Below are 19,994 nucleotides of genomic sequence, written 5' to 3' on the forward strand. Positions count from 1 at the left end.
GGCAAACCGGCATTAGCTGTAAAAACACTGCCCCTCAGTGTCATTCAAACATACTTTTTATTATGTTTTATTTGAAATTTATTTTGTACTTTTAGCATCATTCTATCTCCCGCACAGCAACTCCACTCCCACTTGTCTCCAATTCCACATCCCAACCCTCAGCCCATCCCACCTATCTCTGCTGGCCACCTTCTTCAGATTTCTACGCAACACATACCTTTCAACTGTGCTGTGATGTTTAACGTACAATTTCAATCTATCTAATCAAATAGAATCCACAGATTGCGAGTTGAAGATAAATACTTTTACTAAGAGCATTAGTAATTGACTAACCCGGTCTCTCCAAATCTCCTAACAGTACGATTTCTAGGGTCAATTTTAGATCAATGCTATGCATTTTCAGTCATTCCTGAACCTGAGACCAGAAACAGGCTACCTGAGGGAAATACCAAAACAAAAGATCTATTGATTCTGATTCTTCAGAAAGGTATAACAAATAACATTCATTACTTGAGGCATTTTTGTTGTAAGCCCAGACAGTGGCTTATGTAGAGAGATCCTCAAGGCAAACTTTAGCTCCAGGACTATCACTAAAGGACACTGGGTTAAAGGTGTGTGTGTGTGTGTGTGTGTGTGTGTTGTGTGTGTCTGTGGTACACTTTCACTGCAGCAGCACAGTAAGTAAAGTATGATCGTTTCTCAGCAGTACACTGAGATACACAGTTACATAACAAAAACATATTGCATATAGAATTATAAATCAGTTTTCATAGATGTCCTGCCTCTTTCTATGGTGCCATCCTTACAGCACTGGAAGTGAATTAAAGTGGTGCATATTGGCTGACTATATTTAGGATCTGACTGAGCACAAGCTAGTGGCATACCATGCATGGACATCAACAGAGCAGAGTTTGAAACAATATAAAGTGTATTACAGGATTATCAAGTAGATTATCAAAAGTATAAATACATTAACCAAAATAAAATACAAAAATCATGGGCACAAAAATGTAGCACAATCTGAAGTACACAGAAAGCAGTCAAACATGCATCCAATCTCCGTAGAAGCACTAGATATTGAAGAGTTCCTCATCCAATTTGAGGTCAAAGCTCAAACGTCATTCAGAGGAGAGAGGAGGGGGATAGGGGAGGAGAGGGATGGGGAGAGAGACCACTTTGCTAGCTACAGCTCAACAGTATACTTGAGAATTGCTTGGAAAGCACAGATGCGCTGACCTTGCTGAATGCAGGTGTCAGTGTTCTGACAAGAGGAACAGACAACTACTGGACCAGAAGCTAATGAGGTTCAGTATAGCAGTGCCCTCATGGGGGAGAAACAAAGTGATATTGATATTCATGATTTCATTAAAAAAATGTCTCTTTCCGAATTAGCACTCCATTCCCAATATCATGTACCAAGTACTATATTAAGATTACACTATATAGGGAAAAGGGTGCCAGTTAAAGCCTTAGAGGGTGGAAAATGTGAAAATGAACTAAAGGATAGTGGTGGTAGATGGTCCTAAGCCTAAGGAAGGAGGCTGGATATTATATTAATTACACTGTCTACGTGAGAAGTCTTAGAATAGCTATTACATTTTTAAATTTTTTATAAAAGGAGAATAAGAAATGGACAGCCCTCCAGCCCCGTAAATATTTGAAGCAATGTTAACTTCCCATTTTGTATCTTCAATTTAATCGCTTTTTTCTCCTTTCTCCTCCTCTTCTGAGTACAAGCAGTACTGGCTTTTGGCAGCCTGCATTCTAATGAGGAAGAGAGAGCGAGGTTGTGTAACGAGGCGGTATGCTTATATAAGACGGGGGTTGTTGACAGAATGTGCAGGACCTGGGCTCTGATAGGGAAAGGGAGGCATGTGGAAAAGGAGAGAGACAGTGAAAGAGAGAGAGGAAGAAGAAGAGGGGTGCTGCCCTTGCTAATAAGAGCTATCTGGAGAAACGCAAGCCTTGTCGGGGAAAGGGGGGCGGGGTCGTAAATAACAACTGTAGAGCATGGCACTTGCAACGCCAGGGTTGTGGGTTCGATTCCCATGGGGGACCAGTACAAATGAAAATGTTTCCACTCACTACTGTAAATCGCTCTGGATAAGAGTGTCTGCTAAATGACAAACATTATAGAAAGAAAAAGTAAATGTCTGGGGGTCTTCTGATGTTAGAACAGATTACGTACAGTACATCACCACCCAAATAAAGACATATCTGACCCTGAATATGATTCGTGAACTATTGGGTGTGTGTTTACCTCTGGCTGCTGCAAGAGATAACAGGCTCTCTCTTTAGGAGCTTTTCTTTTGGCATCCTATACTGTATTTGCGTTTGATTCTTGAAACATGACCTATTTAGGTGGAATGCTAAGCAAACACAACAGCATGGCTTTCCATCACATCACACTGTGCATTATAAAGTTGTTTTTCCTCATACATGTATTCCTCGACATAAATATCTTACTTAACTCAATCAACACAGTCGCACTGAAGCATCACTTCAACTTTAACATATACAAGGAAAAGATTGTCTATCAAAAATATAGTCATGTGTAGTAAGCCTTTCAGTTATAGAGTACTTAATCTAGACTGCATGTTTGAATTATACAGTTGTTTATATGTAATAATATTTCAATTAGCCTACAGTCATATGTCCCGGACCTTTCAGTTATAAAGTAACTCATCTATACTAAATATTCTACAGTCATTCATATGCATCAAGCCATCGTGTAACAATATATATATATATAGAAATATAGAACATTGTTAAGCTGTCTTTCTTAGCAAACAGCATTGTTCTGTACGGTAGTAGTTGATGTGTACAGTACTGCGTTGAGTTGCCGTGTGTTCAGGTGTATTTCACTTTCACACAGAAGGTCTCCTCCGTGGTCTCCTCCTGGTTGTTGATGTAGATGAGGATCTCCTGAGCACCAGGACTTTGGCTGGGAGCGAACCGCAGCCCGATGCGGTAGGTCTCCCCTCCCCCAATCTACAGGGAAAGAACAGGGTTGTGTTCATTAGGTACCAAATGGAAGAAAAAAAGGACATAAACAGGGACGGATTACCTGAACTCGTTCAATAAGAAACTAAAATGTTTGGTTTTCTGTCGCACAATGTTTTGTTAAGTTTAGCTACAGTGTGACAATTATATTGGGCAGACAGACCAGTTCCCTACCTCCTCCTGCTGCCACCTCCCTCCTCCATTTTTGGGGTAATGCTGTAGTCAATTGGTTGTACTCTTGGATTGAGCAGAACTTCCTGTACAATTCTGATAACTCCATGAAGGACATAACTCTACCATTACAATTTACAATATAATTTAAGAACAAAATACCCTTTTCAAAAATCTTTTCCATAAATACAGGTATTTTATCAACCAACACATTTCAGTTCAACCATAATATTTGTTGTAATATTTGTTCTCTTTTCAGGGTGATGAAATTGAAATTGTAGCCAGCTATGCAATGCTTGTTTCAATTAATCAAAAATGAGACATGGCAATCTGCACAAAGGCAAAAAAAATATATATATATTTTTTAAATGCATGAGCATTTCTTAGTAATCTACTTGAGAAGCAATTAGGGTTCAAGTAAAACTTTTGAATAAGTGAAGCTTTTAGAGAGGTTTAGTGCTTTTATATTTAATAATCTCAACCCACCCAATTCATATTTATTATATAGATAGGCACGATTTATTTTATCTGGTTTAGCATCCCGGATGAAGTGAAATATTTTTTGCTCATATGATTTGAAAAACGAAATCATCAGGAGTAGGCAGCACCATAAGTAAGTGAGTAAACGGAGATATGACTAAGGAGTTAATCAGGGCAATTTTTCCATAAATAGACAGGTATTTACCTCTCCAGGGTTGCAGGATCTGGTCTATTTTTACAAGTTTTCTACTGAAATTCATCTCAGAGAGCTTATTTATATATTTTGTGATATGAATACCAAGTTGTTAAGGGAATTTTTATCAATAATGACTAATTATGTATACATTTCAATCAGGACTGACTAATCAGAATACTATTATGTTACTGTATATGTACTAATCAGAATACTATTATGTTACTGTATATGTATGAATTTTCTTTCAAATCCTAGTACTGAATATAATGTGTGTAAATATAATCAAGAATTAGAACAATGACTGTCTGTTCCTTGGTAGAAATTAATGAACTATATCGCCAGACTGGCTAGAACGCTTATCTACACAGGCTGGCCTTGGCTCTAGACGATATGGGAAGGCTTGAGAACTATACAGCCTTTCTACCAGTGTCAAGAAGAGACGGAACATTCAGAAAACGCTGACATCATTTTCAGTTTATAATCTGTGGTAAAATGTATCATGAGCAGTACTCGAGAATAAAAGCTGCTGGTTGATTTTAAAGATTGATCTCTGTACATTTTATACAAATAAGGGTCTTACAAATTCTTATGAATTGACAGTGTTTAATTTTAATTGGGTATTAAAACATAGAGGAATTTAATTCCTGTAACACAAGTCTGTCCACTTCACCATCGGCCCGTTGTATAGGTAAACTGCAGGGTAATGTAAAAGTTGTATTTTTTAAAGATCCAATAAGTAATATTGTACACATCATAATGAGGTTTTAGTCCAGAAAAGTTATCCAGATCTTCAATGAGACATTGCAGGGATTTAGCTTGCATACTTAATATAAAACTTGAATCATTGGCATACATGGACACCTTTGTTTTTAAACCTTGGATTTCTAATCCTCTAATGTTGTTATTGGTTCTGATTTTAATAGCAAGCATTTCAATGGCCATAACGAATAGATATGGTGACAGCAGACACCCTTGTTTAACTGCTCTTGACCATTCAAAACTCTCTGAGAAGTAGCCGTTATTTACTATATTACACCTGGGGTTGCTATACATTATTTTTTACCCATTTTATTAGAGAATCACAGAAATTGAAAAAATCCAGGCATTTATAAATAAAATCCAGTCTTACTTTATCAAATGCCTTTTCAAAATCCGCTTTAAATACCAGGCCTGGCTTCTTATATGTTTCATGATCTTCTATTATTTCTAGTAGTTGTCGTATATTATCTCCAATGTATCGTATCGTCCATGTAAAAAAAACCTGTCTGATCAGGATGAACAATACCTGGTAAAAACCCTTTAAATTCTGAGTGCTTTGCATTTCGCTAGTATTTGACGTGTAAGGGGCGTCCAGTTTTTTTTATAGATAGAATGGGTCTTTATATTTGCCATCTGGGTCTTGTTTTAATAATAGAGATATCAGACCTTCCTGCTGAGTACCTGACAGACTACAATTTCTAACAACGGAGCTTTCAGTAGATCAAAAAAGCCTTGATATGCCGGTATGTCATCAAGCCCTGGGTTTTTTACAGACAAAGGATTTAATAGCCTTAAAAAGTTCTTCCTCTGTAATTTGGCCTTCGCACTGATCTTTCTGTAAATTTGTTAATTTTCAATTTTTTATATTATTTGGAAAGAATTCCTTACAGTAATCTTCATTCAGTGGGAGAGGATGAGACAGAAAAGAGAACATCTGCCTAAAATACTTAGGTTCCTCTTAAAATATAATTCTGAGAATCATAGATGACTGTCTTCAGTAACAAGTTTCTGCAAATTATTTTTGTTAGAATTCCTGTATTGGAGATTTTGGAACAATGTTGTGCATTTCTTTCCATATTCCATCCAGTTTGCTTTATTTTTGTAATAGATTACATTAGATCATTCTTGAATAAAATCCTCAAGTTCTTTTTGTTTTTCTTCAAACTTATTTTGTATCTCTGTAGTATTGTTTTTATTGCTAACTACCTGTACTATTAGTTCATGGATTTCCCTTGTTAGTCTTGTCTCTTTAGCCAGAAACTGCTTTTTAAAAATTGTATTATTGATGAATATTGAATTGAATGACCTCTGAAGATACATTTAGGATTCCCAAACAATAAGGGAATTTGCTGAACCTATATTATACTGGAAAAATTGAGTTATAAATGATTTTGTCTTATTTTTAACTAAGTTGTCCTCCAGTAAACTTTGATTAAATTTCCAATATCTCCGTCCACGTGGAAATAGTTATGTGAATGCAAATTAGATGATGAGCCGATCGCATTCTGACTCCTATTAAAACTTTTTTAACCTTTGATGCAAGAGAGAAAGATACAAGAAAGTGGTCAAGACGACTAGCTTGATTAAGTCTCCTCCACATATATCTCACTAGGTTGGGGTTTTTTAGTCTCCAAATATCCACTATTTCTAATGTGTCCATAATAATTGTGATTTCCTTAAGGGCACGGTGATGATAGTTTGTAGAGTTGAGGTACTTAACACTGTGTTATAGTCTCCTACCATAAGGACTTGTTGCCTGTAAATTCAATAAATTGGTATAAATGTTTTCAAAGAAGTATGGATCATCCTGATTTGGACCATATAGATTAATGAGCCAAATCTCTTTTTTGTCCACTTTCATATTCAAAAGGATCCACCTTCCTTGCAAATCATTCCTGACTATTTGCACATTCAGATCAAAATTGTTGTTAATTAATATCATCACACCTTTTGAGGTCCTTTGTCCATGACAGAAAATGATTCCACCACCCCATTCCTTTTTCCACACAACTCCATCTAAGGATGTAGAGTGAGTTTCCTGTAAACAGTATGTTAAATTCCTTTTAGCCACGTAAAGACTGAACTTTTTTTATAATCTGCTAAACCGCTACAATTATAACTGGCTATACTTATTTCACCCCTTACCATAACTAGATACTATTCTCAGTCTAAATTGACCATAATTAGTGCTTCTAAAGTTACTGCCATCAGAGGTGATATGATGGTCAAAATTTGAGCTTTCAAATGTCTGATATTTAGAATTCAAGAAATAGGTTCTAGCAATATGTGTTTTATTCCCTTGCCTGTTTGCCTGTGAGCCAATGCCACAGATGTTAGTAAATTGAGACAAGATATTATGTGTATAGCAAATCTGAGTAGGTTGATGTGTATGATATTGGATGTGATTTGGTGAGAGTGTGTACGATGTCTGTATAAGAGTAAGACTATAATGTGTGATGTCCAAGTAAATAATAACTCTGTCAATGTGCATGGTTGAGTGTCTATGTGTGTAACATTTAGTGCGTATAACCTTAATATTCATGATGATAATTGTAATCCATATTGTATCACCGTCATAGTGGCATCATAATTACCTTTAACATCATTGAAAAACACATCCCAGCATTTCCATAGCAATTGACGTTTCACATGATCACGAAAGAGACCTTGCATTACTCTAGAGACGGCTTCACTACAGTACAAATGTATTCCGGACAATATGTTATTATTCCCCAATACTGATATCTTCCCTTTTCTTGTTGTAAACATGTATAAACTTGAAGACAAATACATTATAAAGATAGACAAACAAGACACATTCAATTACTGAACCCGACCCTGGACATATCTCTTCTTTTATACTGTGTCTTCAGAAAGTATTGTTGTATTGTTGTTTTCTTACAGCCGGAATCTAAAATGGATTAAATTGAGACTTTGTGTCACTGGCCTACACACAATACCCAATAATGTTAAAGTAAAATTGTAAAGCTGAAATGTCTTGTCAAGTATTCAACCCCTTTGTTATGGCAAGCCTAAATAAGTTCAGGATTAAAAATGTGCTTCACAAGTCACATAATAAGTTGCATGGACTATGTATGCAATAATAGTGTTTAACATTGTTTTTCAATGACTACCTAATTTCTGTACCCCACACATACAAATAATTGTAAGGCCCCTCAGTCGAGCAGTGAATTTGAAACATAATCTCAGTCTCAACCACAGAAACCAGGGAGGTTTTCCAATGCCTCACATAGAAGGGCACCTAAAAAAAAGGCAGACATTGAAGCTACTTCGAGTATGGTGAAGTTATTAATTACACGTTGGATGGTGTATGAAAACACCCAGTCACCACAAAGATATAGGCATCCTTCCTAAACTAGTTTCCAGAGAGGATGTAAAACGATCAGGGATTTCACCATGAGGTCAATAGTGACTTTAAAACCGTTATAGTTTAATGGTTGTGATAGGAGAACACTGAGGATGGATCAACAACATTGTAGTTACTCCACAAAACTAACTTAACTGACAGGGTGAAAAGAAAGAAGCCTGTACAGGATAAAAAATATTCCAAAACATGCACCAAAACATGCAATAAGGCACTAAAGTAAAACTGCATGAACATTGCTTTTTAGGTGTATTTCACCAGAGTACTATAGTACATTGTTTATAATCTTCTGCCTATATTTACGCCACTTGACTGTGATTACAACACATAACGTCTAGGGATGTGTGGCGATACGACAACAATAGATTTGTGTAAAACCTCAAATCAACAAAACGGGTTGCCACTATAATTGGCTCATTAGAGAAAAGTCAACCAGAATTAGAGTCATTTTGTAAAAAAGGGAAATTGTTTTCTACAACACCTGGTGTTCCCACCATAAATTGAAAGCTCGTGAAACTACATGCTCTTGTATTGTTGTTTTCTTCCTCCAAGTTAACTACAGCCAGTGTGTTGTGTTGTGCTTTGATTATTAGCGGAATTCATATGGTTATCGTTTGTTTGCGGCTCGCCACTCTGTTCATAAGGTCTTATTTGGACATTTTAATAAAAACTCATTTCCAATGGCTGCATTCCACGTAATGGCCAGCTAAAATATATGGTTCAATGTGAGATTTATCCGGAAATTTCCTGGAAAACTATAATATCGATCCTTGCTCTGCTTTTTTTGCTTCCCAAATGTTTTTATTATGGCAGCGTAGTTAGTTTTTGGAGTAGGGAAAATGACTCTATTCAAAGTTAAGATATAAACCCCATAAATTGTTTCGAGAGCATTGAGCCTGAAGCTAAGTTGACTAAATGGAAAACACAGTTGGTTATTTTTCTTGCCCCTCTCTCTCCCTCTGTCTCTCTCTATTTGGTTAAGCATCATATCTGTATGCAAGTCGTAGACACATAAACAGATTTCTTGAGGAGTTAATTTTCCATTTACACTGCTGCTTGCTCTATGAGACCGTCTTGCAAATGACAGCGAAAGAAAGCCAATGATGTTGAGACGACTTGTTTATGTCGAGATGCTTATGAAGTCAATGAATCTCCTATGAGACACTGGGGCTAATGACGGAACATGGAAAAAAATCAACAGCTATATTGGACGTGTTATTCATATTACGTAAACGTTATCGCAGGTGCAGCGAAATGCTTGTGTTTCTCGCTCCAACAGTACAGTAATACCTAGCAATAACAAAATAACAATACACATAATTCATCAAAATAAAGAAATTAAGAAATATCAGGACGAGTAACGTCAGAGACCAGAATAAAAATATATATAAATATAAACATTGAACAAAAATATAAATGCAAAATGTAAAGTGTTGTAAAGTAAAACATCCCAGAAATGTTTCATACGCACAAAAAAACATATTTCTCTACAATTTTGTACATGAATTTTTTTACATCCCAGTTTGTGAGCATTTCTCGTTTGCACGTAATGGCCATATTCCATCCACCTGACAGGTGTCGAATATCAAAAAGCTGATTGAACAGCAAGATCATTACACAGGTGCACCTTGTGCTGGGGACAATAAAAGGCCACTAAAATGTGCAGTTGTCATACAACACAATGCCACAGATGTCTCAAGCTTTGAGGGAGCATGCAATTGGCATGCTGACTGCAGGAATGTCCACCAGCGCTGTTGCCAGAGAATTGACTGTTAATTTCTCTACCATTAGCTGCCTCAATGCCATTTTAGAGAATTTGGCAACCGGCCTCACAACCGCAGACAAGGTGTAACCACATCAGCCCAGGACCTCTACATCTTTTTTCTTTACCTGCGGGATCGACAGACCAGCCACCCGGACAGCTGCTGAAACTGGGGAGTATTTCTGTCTGTAATAAAGCCCTTTGTGGGGAAACCCTCATTCTGATTGGCTGAGCTTGGCTACCCACTGGGTGGGCCTGGCTCCCAAGTGGGTGGACCTTTGTCCTCCCGGGCCCACCCATGGCTACGACCCTGCCCAGTCATCTGAAATCCATAGATTTGGGCCTAATGATTTTTTTTTAATTGACCGATTTCCTTATATGAACTGTAACTAAGTAAAATCATTGAAATTGTTACATGTTGCGTTTATATATTTTTTCAGTATATATATCATGTACACTGAGTAAACAAAACATTAAGAACACCTGGTCTTTCCATGACATAGACTGACCAGGTGAAAGCTAGGATCCCTTATTGATGTCACTTGTTAAATCCACTCCAATCATTCTAGGGGAGAAAACTGGTAAAAAAATAGACAATTTAGACATGGATTGTGTATGTATGCCATTCAGAGGGTAAATGGGCAAGACAAAAGATTTAAGTGCCTTTAATTGGGGCATGGTAGTACTGTAGGTGCCAGGCACATCGGTTTGAGTGTGTCAAGAACTGCAACGCTGCTCAACAGTTTCTCGTGTGTATCAAGAATGTTCCACCACCCCAAGGACAAGCAGCCAACTTGACAACTGTGGGAAGCATTGAAGTCACATGGGACAGCCTCCCAGTGGAACGCTTTCAACACCTTGTCGAGTCCATGCCCCAACGAATTGAGACTATTCTGATAAAAAGCGGTCCAACTCAATATTAGGAAGGTGTTCCTAATGTATTGTAGATTCAGTGCATATAAATATAATAGTCTGTTTTGTATGTAAATATTATTAAAGTGACTCTGTACATAGGGCAGCAGTCTCTAAGGTGCAAGGTAGAGTACTGGGTGGTAGCTGGCTAGAATGGTGCCTGTTTAACAGTCTGATAACGTGGAGGAAAGAGCTGTGTCACTCTCTCGATCCCGGTTTTGATACACCTGTAATGCCTTCTAGATGGTAGTGGGGCGAACAGGCCGTGGCTCTGATGGAGGAGGTCCTTGATGAACTTCTTGGCCTTCCTGAACTTCTTGGCCTTCCTGTGACACCGGTTGCTGTAGATGTCCTGGAGGGAAGGCAGTGTTCCCCAGTGATGCATTGACCGCACCACCCTCTGGAGAGCCCTGCGGTTCCGGACGGAGCAATTGTGTACCAGGCGGTGATACAGCCCGACAGGAGGCGCCTTAATGGTCCATCTGTCCAAGTTCATGAGGGTCTTAGGGGCCAAGACAAATGTCTTCAGCATCCTGAGGTTGAAGAAGCGCTGTTGCACCTTCTTCACTACATTGTTTGTGTGAAGAAGGCTGTTGGTAATCAGGCCTAGCACTGTTGTGTTGTCAGCAAACTTGATGATTGAGTTGGAGATGTGCGTGGCCACGCAGTCATTGGTGAACAGGGAGTACAGGAGGGGGCTGAGTACGCACCCTTCAGTGGCCCCCGTGTTGAGGATCAGAGTGGCAGAGGTGTTGTTGCCTACCTTCACCACTTGGGGTTGGCACGTCAGGAAGTCCAGGACCCAGTTGCACAGGGAGGGTTTCAGACCCAGGGCCCTGAGCTTAGTGATGAGCTTGCAGGGTGAGCTGTAGTTGATGAACAGCATTCTTACAAACTGTACATATTTCTCTTTTCCAGGTGGGATAGGGCAGTGTGAAGAACAATGGAGATTGCGTCGTCCGTGGATCTGTTGGGGCGAATTGTAGGACTTCATAATGACAGAAGTGAGTGCTAAGAGGCGATAATCATTTAGTTCAGTTACCTTCGCTTTCTTGGGTACAGGAAAGTGGACATCTTGAAGAAAGTGGGGACAACAGATTGGGATATGGAGAGATGAAATATGTCCGTAAACACATAAACTAACAACTTGTTAGTGTCACTTGTCTGTCCCAGAGCCAATAACTACAGAGAGGCAGAAGTTCTTTCCAGTGTCAGTAATGAATACGGTCCAGGTCCAATACGACACTCGATTCATGTTTGAAAATAGAAAAGGATGGTCTCCCCCCCCTCTCATTCTCTCGCTCTTTTCCTCTCTCTCCCTGTTGCTCTCCCTCCCTCCGTTCCTCATTAAATGTCAGTTTGAACAGAGACATGACCAGAGGGCAGTGTTGTGCTTTGTAGTGGTGCTCACCTCAAAACTGTCCTCTTTAAACTGGAGCAGGTCAGGGTGGTCTGACCGTAGCAGGAGGACACGGCTGGTGGGGTAGGGGTTGGTGTAAGTGATCTTCCGTGTGCTCCCCCGACCCCCTCCCACAGGTGCACACATTTCAAAAGCCTGCCAGAAGAGAGATATCAGTTAAGATCAGTTAAGCCTCCTCAGAATTGTATCCTTAACCATTAAGGGGGAATAAAAAACAGACCTTAGATCAAGTCTGTGGGAGAAACTAAATGATAGAAACACACAACACTCCTAGTAGAAACAAGCCCTGAGAAACAGGTCTAGGGTCAGTTTAGTTTTGATCAGATCCTAAACTCAACCATTAGGGGGGAAAAAACGGGGAAAAATGACATTAGATCTGTTTATTTTTTAATTTTTTAAATTTCACCTTTATTTAACCAGGTAGGCAAGTTGAGAACAAGTTCTCATTTACAATTGCGACCTGGCCAAGATAAAGCAAAGCAGTTCGACAGATACAACGACACAGAGTTACACATGGAGTAAAACAAACATACAATCAATAATACAGTATAAACAAGTCTATATACAATGTGAGCAAATGAGGTGAGAAGGGAGGTAAAGGCAAAAAAGGCCATGGTGGCAAAGTAAATACAATATAGCAAGTAAAACACTGGAATGGTAGTTTTGCAATGGAAGAATGTGCAAAGTAGAAATAAAAATAATGGGGTGCAAAGGAGCAAAATAAATCAATTAATTAAATACAGTTGGGAAAGAGGTAGTTGTTTGGGCTAAATTATAGGTGGGCTATGTACAGGTGCAGTAATCTGTGAGCTGCTCTGACAGTTGGTGCTTAAAGCTAGTGAGGGAGATAAGTGTTTCCAGTTTCAGAGATTTTTGTAGTTCGTTCCAGTCATTGGCAGCAGAGAACTGGAAGGAGAGGCGGCCAAAGAAAGAATTGGTTTTGGGGGTGACTAGAGAGATATACCTGCTGGAGCGTGTGCTACAGGTGGGAGATGCTATGGTGACCAACGAGCTGAGATAAGGGGGGACTTTACCTAGCAGGGTCTTGTAGATGACATGGAGCCAGTGGGTATGGCGACGAGTATGAAGCGAGGGCCAGCCAACGAGAGCGTACAGGTCGCAATGGTGGGTAGTATATGGGGCTTTGGTGACAAAACGGATTGCACTGTGATAGACTGCATCCAATTTGTTGAGTAGGGTATTGGAGGCTATTTTGTAAATGACATCGCCAAAGTCGAGGATTGGTAGGATGGTCAGTTTTACAAGGGTATGTTTGGCAACATGAGTGAAGGATGCTTTGTTGCGAAATAGGAAGCCAATTCTAGATTTAACTTTGGATTGGATATGTTTGATATGGGTCTGGAAGGAGAGTTTACAGTCTAACCAGACACCTAAGTATTTGTAGTTGTCCACGTATTCTAAGTCAGAGCCGTCCAGAGTAGTGATGTTGGACAGGCGGGTAGGTGCAGGTAGCGATCGGTTGAAGAGCATGCATTTAGTTTTACTTGTATTTAAGAGCAATTGGAGGCCACGGAAGGAGAGTTGTATGGCATTGAAGCTTGCCTGGAGGGTTGTTAACACAGTGTCCAAAGAAGGGCCGGAAGTATACAGAATGGTGTCGTCTGCGTAGAGGTGGATCAGAGACTCACCAGCAGCAAGAGCGACCTCATTGATGTATACAGAGAAGAGAGTCGGTCCAATAATTGAACCCTGTGGCACCCCCATAGAGACTACCAGAGGTCCGGACAGCAGACCCTCCGATTTGACACACTGAACTCTATCAGAGAAGTAGTTGGTGAACCAGGCGAGGTAATCATTTGAGAAACCAATGCTGTCGAGTCTGCCGATGAGGATGTGGTGATTGACAGAGTCGAAAGCTTTGGCCAGATCAATGAATACGGCTGCACAGTAATGTTTCTTATCGATGGCGGTTAAGATATCGTTTAGGACCTTGAGCGTGGCTGAGGTGCACCCATGACCAGCTCTGAAACCAGATTGCATAGCAGAGAAGGTATGGTGAGATTCGAAATGGTCGGTAATCTGTTTGTTGACTTGGCTTTCGTAGACCTTAGAAAGGCATGGTAGGATAGATATAGGTCTGTAGCAGTTTTGGTCAAGAGTGTCCCCCCCTTTGAAGAGGGGGATGACCGCAGCTGCTTTCCAATCTTTGGGAATCTCAGACGACACGAAAGAGAGGTTGAACAGGCTAGTAATAGGGGTGGCAACAATTTCGGCAGATAATTTTTAGAAAGAAAGGGTCCAGATTGTCTAGCCCGGCTGATTTGTAGGTGTCCAGATTTTGCAGCTCTTTCAGAACATCAGCTGAATGGATTTGGGAGGAGGAGAAATGGGGAAGGCTTGGGCGAGTTGCTGTTGACCGGGGTAGGAGTAGCCAGGTGGAAAGCATGGCCAGCCGTAGAAAAATGCTTATTGAAATTCTCAATTATGGTGGATTTATCAGTGGTGACAGTGTTTCCTATCTTCAGTGCAGTGGGCAGCTGGGAGGAGGTGTTCTTATTCTCCATGGACTTTACAGTGTCCCAGAACTTTTTTGAGTTAGTGTTGCAGGAAGCAAATTTCTGCTTGAAAAAGCTAGCCTTGGCTTTTCTAACTGCCTGTGTATAATGGTTTCTAGCTTCCCTGAACAGCTGCATATCACGGGGGCTGTTCGATGCTAATGCAGAACGCCATAGGATATTTTTGTGTTGGTTAAGGGCAGTCAGGTCTGGGGAGAACCAAGGGCTATATCTGTTCCTGGTTCTAAATTTCTTGAATGAGGCATGTTTATTTAAGATGGTTAGGAAGGCATTTAAAAAAAATATCGAGGCATCCTCTACTGACGGGATGAGATCAATATCCTTCCAGGATACCCTGGCCAGGTCGATTAGAAAGGCCTGCTCGCTGAAGTGTTTCAGGGAGTGTTTTACAGTGATGAGTGGAGGTCGTTTGACCGCTGACCCATTACGGATGCAGGCAATGAGGCAGTGATCGCTGAGATCTTGGTTGAAGACAGCAGAGGTGTATTTAGAGGGGAAGTTGGTTAGGATGATATCTATGAGGGTGCCCGTGTTTAAGGCTTTGGGGAGGTACCTGGTAGGTTCATTGATCATTTGTGTGAGATTGAGGGCATCAAGTTTAGATTGTAGGATGGCTGGGGTGTTAAGCATGTTCCAGTTTAGGTCGCCTAGCAGCACGAGCTCTGAAGATAGATGGGGGGCAATCAGTTCACATATGGTGTCCAGAGCACAGCTGGGGGCAGAGGGTGGTCTATAGCAGGCGGCAACGGTGAGAGACTTGTTTTTAGAGAGGTGGATTTTTAAAAGTAGAAGTTCAAATTGTTTGGGTACAGACCTGGATAGTAGGACAGAACTCTGCAGGCTATCTTTGCAGTAGATTGCAACACCGCCCCCTTTGGCAGTTCTATCTTGTCTGAAAATGTTGTAGTTTGGAATGAAAATTTCTGAATTTTTGGTGGTCTTCCTAAGCCATGATTCAGACACAGCTAGAACATCCGGGTTGGCAGAATGTGCTAAAGCAGTGAATAGAACAAACTTAGGGAGGAGGCTTCTAATGTTAACATGCATGAAACCAAGGCTATTACGGTTACAGAAGTCATCAAAAGAGAGCGCCTGGGGAATAGGAGTGGAGCTAGGCACTGCAGGGCCTGGATTCACCTCTACATCGCCAGAGGAACATAGGAGGAGTAGAATAAGGGTGCGGCTAAAAGCAATAAGAATTGGTCGTCTAGAACGTCTGGAACAGAGAGTAAAAGGAGGTTTCTGGGGGCGATAAAATAGCATCAAGGTATAATGTACAGACAAAGGTATGGTAGGATGTGAATACAGTGGAGGTAAACCTAGGTATTGAGTGATGAAGAGAGAGATATTGTCTCTAGAAACATCATTGAAACCAGGAGATGTCATTGCTTGTGTGGGTGGTGGAACTAATAGGTTGGATAAGGTATAGTGAGCAGGACTAGAGGCTCTACAGTGAAATAAGCCAATAAACACTAACCAGAACAGCAATGACCAAGATATATTGACTTTAAGGAGAGGCATGCTTAGTCGAGTGATCAAAAGGGTCCAGTGAGTGGAGAGGTTGGTTGGGGGTCACGGCGATTTAGACAGCTAGCCAGGCCATCGGTAGCAAGCTAACATAGGATGGAGGTCTGTTGTTAGCCACCTCTTGCGTTCCGTCAGTAGATTAGTGGGGTTCCGTGTGGTAGAGGGGATTAATCCAAATCACACAACAACAACAAAAATAAAAATAATAGATATAGTTATAGAGGCCCAAGAAGAAAACATAATAATAATAAAAATAAATAAATTGTCCGATTGTCTATTCAGATAGCAGCCGGTAAGACAGCTAACGGTTAGCAGGCCGCAGATGGGCGTTCAGGTAACGTTGCGACGGAGGAGCCAGCCGGATAACTCCTTCGGGTAGATAACGTCGGCAGTCCAGTTGTGAAGGCCCGGTGGGGCTCCGCGTAGGCAGTAAAACGGGTCCGGATAGGTGACTGCAGCCCAGGAGTGATTGATGGAACTCAGGAGTGATTGACGGAGCTGGCTAGCTCCGGAATAATTTATGTTTGCTCCGGAATCGACGAAAGCCGATAGTCACACGGATAGCAGCTAGCTAGCTGTGAGATCCGGGTATGAATATCCAGAGAGCAGTTGAAATCCAGGGACATGGAGAGAAAAATTGGTCCGGTATGTTCCGTTCCGAGCCGCGCCGTACAAAACTGGCGATTTTCGAGCTAAAGGATAGCTGATGACCACAAACCGTGGTTAGCTGAATACTAACGATTTGCCAGTAAAGAAGCTAACTAGCTTCTGATTAGCTTCTGGATTAGCTTCTGGGCTAGCTTCTGGCTAGCTCCTGGCTAGCTTCTGGCTAGTTTTTGGCTAGCTTCTTGGAATTTCTGTCTAGCTTCTTGGAGGATTACAGATTTGAGGTAAATAATACTTTTTTATAAATATAAATTGGTGAGGCGGGTTGCAGGAGAGTGTTTTGAAGATGAGTTGATGGAAAATAAAAATAAAATATATGTGAAAAAAAGTTGTAAATATATATATATACAGGACACGACAGGACGAGGACAAAAGACGTCTGAACTGCTATGCCATTTTGGTCAACCTTTTGTCTGTCTGTCTGTAAAGAAGAAAAAAATGAAATACGAGACAAGAGACAAATCCAAATGGTGCAAAATAATTCATATCAATGTAGAATGCAACAGAAAGACACATGACATTTGAAGCAAATAGCTGGTATGGATGAAACAGAGTCTTATTCATTAGGCACCGAACTGAACAAAGTGGACTGAAACAGGGATGGACTACTACCTGAACATAACCAATAAGAAACGCTTGTTTTCCTTTTCCGTTGCTAAACTTTTTTCTACGCGTGCACTAATGAATATGAAACCTTATCTGTTCATCTTTCGCCCCTGAGAGATAAAGGAGACGGGGCACACTATCAGATTGTGAATCTAAAATCACTTAGGTGATTATATCAATGTTTAGAAGAAGGTGCCCAGATTGACAATACAGAGAGATAAAACACTGTCAGAACCATTGAGGATCAAAGTCACATAACATTATGTGCATATAAATTCGTACAATCTCACAGACGCACCAAAAACATATGATACTGTTACTGTGAGCTCCACAAAGATCTCACATAAACAGTCTCTTCATTCATAATTTAGCAGAGGATCATAACAGTGGAGAGAAACCAAATAATGTTATTTTGGGTGTGTTTCTTGTCATCGTGACATCATAAGGGGAATAAGGGTTCCACTGCATTGCACACGTCTTTGTGAGACTGCACTGCGCCATTCAATCGTTCAGACAGTTTCACTACCCATCTAGGAGATACAGTATGCTAAGGTTATTACAGCCAAACTACAGGAGACACCTTTAAAGAGCATGGCACAAATTCCAAATGGCACCGTATTCCCTATATAGTGCACTACTTTCGGCCAGGTGTGCACTACTTTTGGCCAGGACCCACGGTGCTCTGGTTAAAAGTAGTGCACTATGTAGTAGAATATAGGGTTGCCATTTGGGACGCAGTCCAGACATCTCCGTTGCCAGGAATCCCTCTCGCTCCCTCTTCCTCTCTCTCCCTCCCTCTCTTTACCTCGCTCTCCTTAAACTGCAGGTGTCCTCTATTGAGCATTTTTTGGGGACACATTATCCTACTTTGAGCCGCAGTGCAAGTGTCTGAGTGAGTGTGTGTGTGTAATAGGTCCATATGTCGGTGTGTGTGAGTGTGAATAAGTGTCTATGTGAGAAAGACCGAATGAAAGACTGTGTATGGGAGAAAGAGCCAAAGACAAAGAGAGCAAGAGACAGAGAGAAAAAGATAGAGAGATGGATAGATACTGAGAGAGAGTGAGAGACAGGCAGAGAGAGAGACAGGCAGAGAGCGAGAGAGAGAGAGAGAGAGAGAGAGAGAGAGAGAGTGAGAGAGAGACAGGCAGAGAGAGAGAGAGAGCGAGAGAGGCAGAGAAAGACAGAGCTTCAGTGGGTGGTTTCACCTTGGAGAGGATGGGCAGGCGACAGGTGAGGCTGAGGAGCCAGCAGGACACCAGCGTGTGTTGCTCCACGTCCACCACGGTGAGGTAGCAGAAGCGGCTGCCCGCCTGCAACGGACACACACACAGCTGCAGGTCCTGTACCACACCCGGGAGGAGGACAAACACCTCCGCTGGGTCCACCTGGGAGAGGGGACGAGGGAGGGAGAGAGAAGGAGGGAAAAGGGGGGGTGAGATGGGGAGAGAGAGGAACATTGCTCCCATTCAACCCGCTCAAAACACAGAACCTGCTCGATGGGTTCAACAGCCTTTGTAGGACTCTCACTCATATAACAATACATACTACAGTCAGATTACCTGCTAAGAGCAACAAAATAATCCATTGAAATATAGTCTTTGAAATATAGACTAGAGCCAGCCTCTAAATCAGTTATTCATTAAATATTTATCTTTGGTGAAAACATATAAAACATACATATCGTTCTCTACAGTGAGCATGACTGTATTCCATTCTGACAACAGCCCATAGGGTTCTAGTCAAAAGTAGGCCACTATGGAGTGAATAGGGTGCAATTTTGGACACAGCCTAACTTTATCAACCAGGGTGGCAGAGAGACACCGGACAGCCAGTTGTACCTTGAGCTCCTGTGGGTGCGAGGTGTAACACCGGACCTTCCGGGTGGCTTGGGTGCCCCGTATCAGCAGTGATTGACAGGTCCGCTGGCCAGTCACACAGCTGATATCCACTCGTTGCAGGAAGTGCACATATACTTGCCAGACTTGGGCGGGCACCGCCAGCCACTTATCACTATGGAGACATCAGACGAGAAAACAATTAGGTCTCAGAGCGACTCATAATGAGAGAAGGAGGGCGGAACTAATGATGAGGTGATTTATCTCTGTGGCGATAAGAGACATCAACATTTTATTCATTTTTGAGCACCTCGTCTGATAGCGGGGGCTACATCCCAAATGACACCCTATTCCCTATAAAGTGCACTACTTTTAACCAGAGCTCTATGGGCCTTGGTCGAAAGTGGTGAACTATATAAGGAACGGGGTGTGATTTGTGACACAGCCCCGGGCTAGGAGATATCATAGGAATCATTTTCATTGCGTCGAGTTCCAGTTGACTCTAATAATGGTGATTCCAGAATGAGCTGTGGCTATGGAGGTCAAAGGATGCCCCTTAAGCCTAATCATCCCTCCCCTGAGATTACAGGCCGGGGAGAAGACAGAAGTCAGCCTGTTCGGAGATTGATGAGGAAAATGGATTCTGCCATGTGAAGCAATCAGCCCGGTGAATCCGACATACTGATTAAATCAATGAGATTAAGGCCCCGCATGAGCAATCTAATCAGAGGATCA

The 19,994-nt window shown here is 41.2% G+C and overlaps 1 protein-coding gene across 1 annotated transcript in view; it reads right to left on the minus strand.

Annotated features, from left to right (window-relative positions):
• Positions 1–910: 910 nt before the first annotated feature.
• LOC115102277 (nephronophthisis 4) overlaps positions 911–19,994 on the minus strand; it is a 219,305-nt gene continuing 200,221 nt past the window's right edge. Inside the window, exons 26-29 of the mRNA XM_029622064.2 lie at positions 19,263–19,434; positions 18,630–18,809; positions 12,080–12,223; positions 911–2,991 (exon numbers count right to left, since the gene is read on the minus strand). Coding sequence (XP_029477924.2) covers positions 2,851–2,991; positions 12,080–12,223; positions 18,630–18,809; positions 19,263–19,434 — 637 coding nt within the window. The 3' untranslated portion in view covers positions 911–2,850. The remainder of the gene's footprint in view (positions 2,992–12,079; positions 12,224–18,629; positions 18,810–19,262; positions 19,435–19,994) is intronic.

This window comes from Oncorhynchus nerka, linkage group LG20, assembly GCF_034236695.1.
Source record: "Oncorhynchus nerka isolate Pitt River linkage group LG20, Oner_Uvic_2.0, whole genome shotgun sequence".
Taxonomy (NCBI): domain Eukaryota; kingdom Metazoa; phylum Chordata; class Actinopteri; order Salmoniformes; family Salmonidae; genus Oncorhynchus; species Oncorhynchus nerka.